This window comes from Labeo rohita, chromosome 19, assembly GCF_022985175.1.
Source record: "Labeo rohita strain BAU-BD-2019 chromosome 19, IGBB_LRoh.1.0, whole genome shotgun sequence".
NCBI classification, from domain to species: domain Eukaryota; kingdom Metazoa; phylum Chordata; class Actinopteri; order Cypriniformes; family Cyprinidae; genus Labeo; species Labeo rohita.
Window position 1 is genome coordinate 36,296,010 of NC_066887.1, and position 10,061 is coordinate 36,306,070.

The 10,061-nt window shown below is 30.6% G+C and overlaps 1 protein-coding gene across 2 annotated transcripts in view; it reads left to right on the forward strand.

Annotated features, from left to right (window-relative positions):
* The window catches only part of tert (telomerase reverse transcriptase), a 28,747-nt gene that overhangs the window by 8,353 nt on the left and 10,333 nt on the right, over nt 1–10,061 (forward strand). For both annotated transcript variants that reach the window (XM_051135969.1, XM_051135970.1), the window contains exons 4-9: nt 630–783; nt 888–1,055; nt 3,011–3,172; nt 3,251–3,340; nt 5,062–5,144; nt 5,225–5,338. In XM_051135969.1, coding sequence (XP_050991926.1) covers nt 630–783; nt 888–1,055; nt 3,011–3,172; nt 3,251–3,340; nt 5,062–5,144; nt 5,225–5,338 — 771 coding nt within the window. The remainder of the gene's footprint in view (nt 1–629; nt 784–887; nt 1,056–3,010; nt 3,173–3,250; nt 3,341–5,061; nt 5,145–5,224; nt 5,339–10,061) is intronic.

Consider the following 10,061-nt stretch of genomic DNA (forward strand, 5'->3'; position numbering starts at 1 on the left):
AAATCGAAATGATAATAAATCCTGATTTTAGCATAATTAGGATTGTGTGCATGTTTGTAACAATTAAGCACATTTTCCCCCACTTTTATTCATTTTGTAAATATTTATTTTTAAATTTACAATTTATTCTATGTATTTATTACCATGTTAAAATAAATAAATGCACATTTTATTTTTTATTTAATTAATACTTTTAATTTAATAGAGACACATTAAATTGATCAAAAGTGTCAGTAAAGACATTTATAATGGAACAAAAAAATCTCTATTTCAAATAAATGCTGTTCTTTTGAACTTTCTGTTCATCTGTGAATCCAGAAATATTAGAATGATTTCTGAAGGATCATGTGACACTGAAGACTGGAGTAATGATGCTGAAAATCAGCTTTGATCACCACAAGCAATGACATTTTAACAGATATTCAAATAGAAAGCAGCTATTTTATATTTTAATTATATTTCAGAATTTTGTATTGTTTTTGATCAGATCATCAAACCTTGCTTGTTTCTTATTTTATCTTTAAACTGTAAAATTACTGTAAATGTATAACAAAAATCTTATGTTAATTGTAACCTAAATAAATAAAAAGACCGTAATTCTGGACATTCATCTGATGGTGAATTTGCAGAGTTCATCTGTCTAAGGGCCAGTGGAGGGCGCTGTCTCCATCTCAGGCCCTAAAGTTTCCCAAGACTACAGTAACATCCCGAATCCGGTTCATCCCAAAGGTGAACAGCATGAGACCCATCACTCGTCTAGCAGGACCCAGAGAGTCACTGCAGGTGCGTTGACCAGCCGTCAAAACAAACATATCAGTTGTGCAAAATTAAACGGTGAAGTGAAAAAGCATGAAAACTGTGTGATGCTCTGTATCATGTCTGTGCAGCATTTCCAGAGCGGCGTGCGGCTCCTGCAGAATGTTCTGAGTGCATGTGTGCGAGAGGCCCCGGGCCCCATGGGCTCCACCGTCTGGGGCTGGCAGGACATTCACCGCGTTCTCAAGGAGTTCAGCCCACAGCAGAAGAACTCACCGAGACCACTGTATTTCGTCAAGGTGGGTCTAATGTACATTCAAATATATGTGTGTGTGTGTGTGTTATGCATTATATAAATGATGATGTTATTAAAATATAAAATATAGTATTCAGTAATTTGAATTTTTTTTTTTTTTTAAATTGATAAATAACACATGTGATTCTGGACCACAAAACCAGTCTTAAGTATCACAGGTATATTTGATGCAATAGCCAAAAATACATTGTATGGGTCAAAATTATCGATTTTTCTTTTTTACCAAAAATCATTAGGATATTAAGTAAAGATCATGTTCCAGATATTTTGATTTAAGATATTTTGTAAATTTCCTACCATAAATATATCAAAACTTAACAACTTAATTTTTGATTAGTAATATGCATTGCTAAGAGCTTCATTAGGACAACTTTGAAGGCAGTTTTCTCAATATTTAGATATTTAGATGATTTTTTTTTTTTTTTTGCACCCTCAGATTCCAGATTTTATTAAAATTGAAAAATGACATTTTCCCTTATGACTGGTTTTGTGGTCCAGGGTCACATATAGTTGCGTATATGTATGTAAGCATTAAATATGTATGTGCATAACACATTTTGTAATAAATAATTTGAGGACCCTAATGTAGCAATTTCAAAGTTTTTAATGCCAAACCTGCTAAAAAACTGAAAACATTAAGAAGTTATATATTTAATGTGTGCAAACCCATTTATACTGTGTGAGGAACGTATGGGAGCTATACAATATAAAGTTATTTTAAAATTATTTTATTTTAATGTATATTCAAATGTTTTAATATAATTTTTTTATTGTATTAAATATATAAATATATTTAAATGCTATGTATTATGTAAATTATGAAATTACTTCTATATATAATGTATAGTGTTAATTTGTACATATAAATATTTACTTTTATTTATAAAATAATGTGTGTAAAACTTATATTTATTTATAAATATATACACATACAAAACTTAAATATTATTTTGTGTGTATATATATCTTAAATATATAAATGATATATATTTCCATGTGTGTATTAGATAAATGATTATATTAAATTGTTGCTGTATATATAATATATAGTATTTGTTTTAGTTTTATTAATTTAATAACTTGTGTTTATATATTTATTATAAATATGTAGTGTAATGAATGTTCTGTGTGTAATAAATTTTAATTTAAATGTGTAAACTATTGTTAAATTTTAAATTAAATAGTGCTCATTTTATATTTATTTATGGGTCAAAGACGAAAAAGGTTAAACACAGTAAGTGTAATACTGCATTAAATTGTTATTTTTTTAAAAAAAAAAAATTAAATAGTTTTCTGTTTAATTTAATTGCAATTTTGTTTTTGTTTTTCTGAGCAAAAAATAAATATTATAGATTTTCCCATAATTTACAGAAGACACTCACTAAAATGTCATTCAGTGTAACTGTCTTGTCAGGCATATTTACACCCAAAATCAATTTATGACATATTACAAGACAAATTACTTTCACACCAAATACTAATTAGTTGTAGTTCTACATTTTCAAAATTTGCTACTATCCTAGGTTTTGCCCATTTGTCAGTAAGATTTTTTTTACTTATTTAAAACACAATAAAATGTAATAAGCTCCCTTATTATTTAATATATTTGAATATGTACAAGTCAGAAAAAACATATTTGAATTTTTTTTTTAATATATAAATATTGTGTTACACTGAATGACAATGTAACATTATTTCAACCAAATTTTATTCTTCAAAAACTTATTTGAAAACCTAAAAGTAGACACTTTACTTACATTTAATGTGCTTTCTATGGACATAACATCACTTTTGTAAATTTCTTTTGACGTGGACATCTTAACGTCTTTGACCTATATATAAATATGGGAACTTTGTCAGATATTATTCATTCAGCCAGCTTATATGGCGGTAGTTACGTATCCCATCATTCCCTGCGGTGGTGTTCCTGTGTGTCAGGTGGATGTGAGCGGGGCGTACGACAGTCTTCCTCATCAGAAGCTGGTGGAGGTGTTGGGTGAAGTGCTGAGTCCGTTTGCGGAGCAGAGCTTCTTTGTGCGTCAGTACGCACGCGTCTGGAACGACCCCAACCTGGGCCTGAGGAAACACTTCTGCACTAAAGTAGGTGAACATCAGCGCTGAGCACAAATCAGACTCGCACTCAGAGTGTGTGAACGTGTGTTTGTGTTGTCTGATCAGGCGGAGATGAGCGAGCCGCTCAACATGAAGGGCTTCATCGTGGATGAGCAGGACAGCGGGACGCTGCATGACGCCATCCTGGTGGAGCGGGTGAAAATACTCTTTTACCACTTCACACTTGGCACTTGATCTAATTTTATTTAACAATACACTATATTTTACAACTTCCAATGATTATTAATTGAGATAAATCATTTATTGCATGCTTATTAGGGCTGTCACTAAAGATTATTTTGGTGTGTCATCTATTATTCAGATGATTAATCAAGTAATCAGATAATTATAATAAAATTTGTTTGAGGTAATAAAAATAAACCTGAGCTAACAGTAGCCTTTAAAACGTTATAATGAACGCAAACTCACAACAATATGCAGCGTTATGCTTTATTATGATTTTTAAATGGGTTCAATGTATCATGCACATTTGAGACTACTGCGTGCAACTGTGAAAAAATATTTAGGAGTAGCAGGGCGACTGACCTGATCAGCAGAGGGGAGATTCAAAGGTTTCTGTGTTTTTGCAACGCTGAGTAATGTATCACAGACAGACATATCTCACCAATCCTTTCATTAACACAATGTAAATAAGACATTGATTGTTCAGTGTAGAGAGCTTCAGTGATTATAATGGAACGTTGTGAGATTGCGATGAACTAAGATGAGTGTCAGCTTTTAATGATTTTTAAGGAAGTTTGTAAATGAGATATTGATTTAATACAACAGTTAAATAAACAAGAAGTTAATATTAAGTGACTTACATTGTCTGACTGTAACACTGTTGCCTGATTTTGCTCTATTTTGTCGTCAAAAATAGATTGAAACAAGTCACAACTGATCCACTGCACAGCAGTGTTTCCTTTATGAAGAAATGTGTATTTTTAAACAAATCTAGTGAGTCAGTGATTCAATTTCCCATTCATAGAGAGTCACTTGCTTTCGAATGAATCAAATGAATGAATGATTCAGTAATTAAATCAATGGGTTGCTGCCACCTACTGGCAGATTTAGCTTCATTATTAAAGTATGTTTTCAGTTATTTAAATCATTTAATATTTCTGTGGAAGCCCGTTTTCGCCACTGAATAAAAAATAAAAAAGGTAATTGCGTTTTTTTTTTTTTTTTTTTTTCCTTGCAATTTCGAGTTTACATCTTGCAATTCTTGACTTTTTTTCTCAGAACTGTGAGATATAAACGCACAATTATAAAGTCACATTTGCAGGATATAAACTCAAAATTGCGAGTTATTAAAGTCAGAATTCCAAGATATAAACTCACAATTCTGTGAAATATCTTTTTTTTTTTTCTCCTCAGAACTGGACTTTATAACTTGCAATTGCGAGTTTATATCTCACATTTCTGAGAAAAAAGTCAGAATTCTGAGAAGTCGCAATAACCTTTTTTTTTTTTTTTTTTTTTAATTCAGTGGCAGAAATGGGCTTCCATATATTTCTATGTTTGAAATATTTTTATAATATGTTTATATATTTAAAACCTTAATCTCTAAGTGAATTTATGAATTTGATTGCACTCATGCCACCTCTGAGCCTCATTAAACATATGAAAATACACCTACAAGCCACTTTTGTGTTCTTCTGTTCACCTCTGTAGTACAAATTAGTTTTGTTAATACTGATTTCATTTGATTGGTAATTTGTTCTTATTCTGTTTGCCATCTGATTAATTCAGAACAACATCACTCTTTAGAGCCAGAGCAGTTTTATCAATTTCATCATTTAGATCATTAATTAGCAGAAGATCTATAATTTCTCTTAGAATAAAAGCAATTATCTGTGTGTTTGTGTGTCTGTCAGCACTCGTCTGAGGTCCGCGGTGGAGATGTGTTTCAGTTCTTCCAGAAGATGCTGAGCAGCTACATCATCCATCATGACAATAAGTGAGTGAGTGCATTCATTGATGTCGTCGGCTGATGATGTCATTAACAGATGGTGATGTCATCGTGTGTCTGTGTTCCAGAATGTTCCGTCAGGTGTGCGGAATCCCGCAGGGATCTTCGGTGTCGGCTCTGCTGTGTAACCTGTGTTACGGACACATGGAGAACTCACTGCTAAAGGGCATCGCTAAAGGAGGGTGAGACCGTACACAAAACACCTCCAAAGTCTTTAAAGTAGGGTTAAAGGAAGAGCTCAGGCAAAAAATGCCTGCAGTGAATGGGTGCCGTCAGAATGAGAATCCAAACAGCTGATAAAAACATCACAGTAATCCACACCACTCCGGTCCATCTGTCTGTAATCCATAATAACACTTCCTCCAGTGAAAAATGGACTTTTGTTTTGTTTCCTGTTGTCCAGCCACATATTTGTTTAGAGCTGTTTTGGCTTGTAAACGGTGCTTGATTTGTGCAGATTTCTCTCCTGATTCAGACCAGACCACTTTTCACTAGAGGAAGTTTTATTATGGATTACAGACTTGTATTTTAGTTAAAATCATCTTGATGGATTTGTTTCAGCTTTTGTCTTCAAGATGTTAACTGATGGACTGGAGTGGTGTGGATTATTGTGATGTTTTTATCATCTCTTTGGGCTCTCATTGTGACGGCACCCATTCACTGCAGAGGATCCATTGCTGAGAAAGTGGTGGAATGACACATTTGTACAAATATGATTAACAACAGGGCTGTGACGGTCGCAATGACAAAAGCGCTACCACGGTCGACGGTTGCCACCGGCGGTACTGCACGTGATGTCACACAATCTATAACAAGCATAAAATACAGTGTTTCTGCAACAGTTATTCTGCCGTGGCCGTGTTCAGTGTCCCCGCCGGCAACAGCAGAGAGCGCAAGTGCCTTCGCAGCTGCTGGAAGAGATCCCCGTTCATACGCACACAATAGGCTAAAGCTTGCAAAACTCCGGGAAAAGTAATTACTATGAATGTGTCAGAGGGTAATAAGGACATACCTGAATGAATTATTAATAAATTAGTGTTTTCTGAGCCAGTGTCGCTAAGATGACGATCTGGAGTCGACTCCCCATCTGCTCATTGGACGTGCTTTTAGAGAGAAATGGATCTTTACGGATGTTATAAAGAAGGAAAGTAGTATAGTAATAATTTAAAGCTTTCTATAGATATATTTATCCTGACTGTAAGGCAAGTATTTACTGAGTTTCGTTTATTTTTTGTGCAGCGCTCCTGTTCAACACCGAGACATCAGAAAGCGCATCTTGTTTGTTTTCTTTATTTTTACAAAAGCACAAAAAACATTTTGTTGATATTGTGCGCATGCAAATTATATTACACTCTTTACAGTTCCGGATGATATATTACGCTTACCTTTATGAGCAAAGATATGGCATATTTACATTTTTTTGCAAGTGATTGCAATGTCCTGCAATGCGCATTTAGCTTCCCCTCTCCAACAAACGATTGTATACGCATAATAGCGTGCGTTTATCTAAGTTAAACGTTTAAAATAACATTATGATATGCTTGAAGATTTTATTTTAGGCAAGTCGTGATGATTTGAGAAGGCAAAATTGAACAAACATAGGCTGTGATCAACTCACTGTCTGCCTCTGGCCGCTTGGTCGTTACGTTACAATCTTAGTTTCGTTAGGGCAAAAATCTTAATTTAACAAACAAAAATATTCCAAACACATTTCTAAATTAATTTTGTAAAGAAATGAAAGAAATATAACCACGTTTCCATTAAAAACAAAACTGGGCTATTTTAATGGATGCAACAGTGTAACGGGAAAGAGAGAAAAGACTCGGGCTCTAGTCGGACTCGGGCCGGTAATTTTGATGAGCCGTCAGACAATGGTTGGGCGAAGTTGTTACGAATTTATCCAGGAGATGTTTGTTTAATATTTACCGCTCTTATTTTGGCTACTTTATTATTTAAATGTATAATTTCTTTGATATTTACTTTAGTGCTTTGTAGTCTGAAATAAACACGCACGTTTGTTATGTTTCAGAATTATATATCAACACCGCACTACTGACGGCAGTTGGTCCATTACCACCGTCACAGCCCTAATTAATAAACAAATTCCTCCTAATCTTGGATGGTCTGAGGGTGAGCACGTTTTCAGCAATTGTTGGTTGAAATACTCCTTTAATTTACTTTAAAGTGGCAGCTGAATTATTAAAAAAATATTTGTTTTGGTTTTAAAAAACGTGACCTGAGTATAAACTATATTTGATAATGAGCTCAATTCATGACTGAAAAATGATGTGACACATAACAGCAGTTCTCATTGTCCAAAAATATTTGAGCATTTTTAATGGAACTAATTAAACTAAATTAATTTTAATTCCTGAATTACCTGGATATTTCTGGATAAAGACATTTTTTTTTTTTTTTTTTAATTATTATTATTATTATTATTATTATTATTTAACGTTTCTGTTCAATTTTAGAGCTTGGAATAATTAGAAAAGTATATATTAATTATTTTTCCAGGTCTTGAAATCACTTTTAAATTGGGCCTTTCTTTTCTACGGCGGTAAATTAAAATGAAACATCTTGATTATTAGTGGTTTTGTTATTTTAAGTCATCTTGAGGACACTTGGGAGTTGTTTTGGTAGTATGAATGCAATCTGGACATATTTCCATGACATACATTGATTGAAAGACGGGGTTCGTACAAGGTGCTGAAAGTACTTTAATTTGACTTCTTGAAATTTAAGACCTGGAAAACCCTTGAAAATAGCAGTATTCCTAAAGAGGTTATTTGAGTTATTTGAAAAGTGCTTGAATTATTGAAAGACAATATATCTATTAAACGTTTAATTTTGTCATTATAAAGCACACGCCTTTTCACGCAAAATTCATGCAATTTAAAAAAAAAACCACCATACCATTTTTGCTTCATGTCAAACAATCAAGCTAAGCCAGTAGTTGTACTAACAGTGTTGTCTTGGATTCATTCGTACTGATGAATATCAGTGCACGCAAACAGCTTTTTGAGTCCAAATCATTACGTAATTAGATTGTTCACTTTATTACCTGCATTCAAATCATCCTTCAAACCTTTTTTTTTTTTTTTTTCTTTTTTTCCTTCCCCCTCAGGCTTATTTAAAACTTGCCTATCTTAGTTTTTAATCTTTATGTGGTTTGTGGATTAAGATGTTTGGTTTCATTTTTTTTAAACCTGCAATTTGTGTGATTGTTATCATTTTATTGCTTACTGTAAGCATTCGAGTTGTTTTACAGTGTTATAAAAATGCAAATGACCTTGACCGTAAAGTTAGTATTATTTAAATACTTTTTATATAAGTAAATATTTAAAAAAGGGCAAAACATTATAAAAATTGCATAACAAAATTGCTAAAACTTTAACTATAATATTTGTTACTTACTTGTTACTTGTAATATAATTAATGTTAACTGAAATTAAATAAAAAAATATATATATTACATTTGTTTTATTTCAGCTAGTTGCCAAAGCAACATCTCTTAATTTCAATTTAGTTTAAATAAATAAATAAATAAAAATAAGTAAAAAAAAAAAACAAAAAAAAAACATTTTTTTTTTCACATTAAAAAAAAGATTAGTTTAATTAAGACTAGTTCTCAAACCAACATCTCTCAATTTATTTATTTTAACTTAAAGACAGAAATAAAAAAAAAATCTATAGAAACATTAAAAAAAACATTAAAAAAACTAATAATGATATAAATTGTTAAATATAATAAAAACAAACAAAAAAAGATTTGTTACTTGTAATTAATGTTAATTGAGTTAATATAAACCAGTTTTATTTCAGCTAGATAAATGCACAACAAAATTGTTAAAACTTGAACTAAAAACATTTGTTGCTTGAGTTGTAATTGTAATATTAACTGTAATAGAATATATTAGTACTTAAATTTAAATTAAATAAAAAATAAATAAAAAATAAAACAGAAATAAAAAAATCTATAAAAAACAACAAAAACTAATAATGATATAAATTGTTAAATATAATAAAAACTAATTTGAAAATGAATAATAATTTATGAAAAAGATTAATAAAAATGAATTAAAAGGATTTTTACTTGCAATGTTAAAATAAAATATAAACATTTTATTTCAGTTAGTTAAAACATGACAAAAATGCACAACAAAATTGCTAAAATATATTTGTTATTTGAGTTGTAAAGTAACATATTAACTGTAATAAAATATAATAATACTTAAATTAATTTGTTTTAGCTAGCTGGTTTAATTTATTTTTATTTCTGTGTCAGTTTTACTTTTTAATATTTGTTACTTATAATATCATTAATGTTAACCGAAATTAAATTTAAAAACTTACATTTATTTTAATTTCAGCTAGTTGCCAAAGCAGTATCTCTCAATTTTCATTCAGTTTAACTTGATGAACTAAAATAAATAAAAACAAGACAGAAATAAAAGTCTATAAAAAACAACAAAAGCTAATAACGATATAAATTAAATATTATAAAAACTAAAAATATAAAAAATAATACAAATTAATTAAACAATTTATTTAAAAAAAATAATGAATTAAAAACTTAAAACTTTTTTTTTTAAAGATTGATTTTTGCATGTAATTAATGTTAATTGAGTTAAAACAAAATATAAAGAAATTTATTTCAGCTAGTTACAAAATTACAAAAATGCACATCAAAATTCCTAAAATACATTTGTTACTTGAGATACAGTTTGAGCTCAGTTTTATTTTTTCTTCAGATTAATTTAGAATATTTATACATTTTATTTATAATTTATTTATCTTTTTTTAATCTTTTTTTTAATCCAGTAGTTTAAGGATAATAACCCTGATCCAAACATCACCTCAAGATGTCATCTTTGCGCACACTACGTTTAATGAGACGTCAAT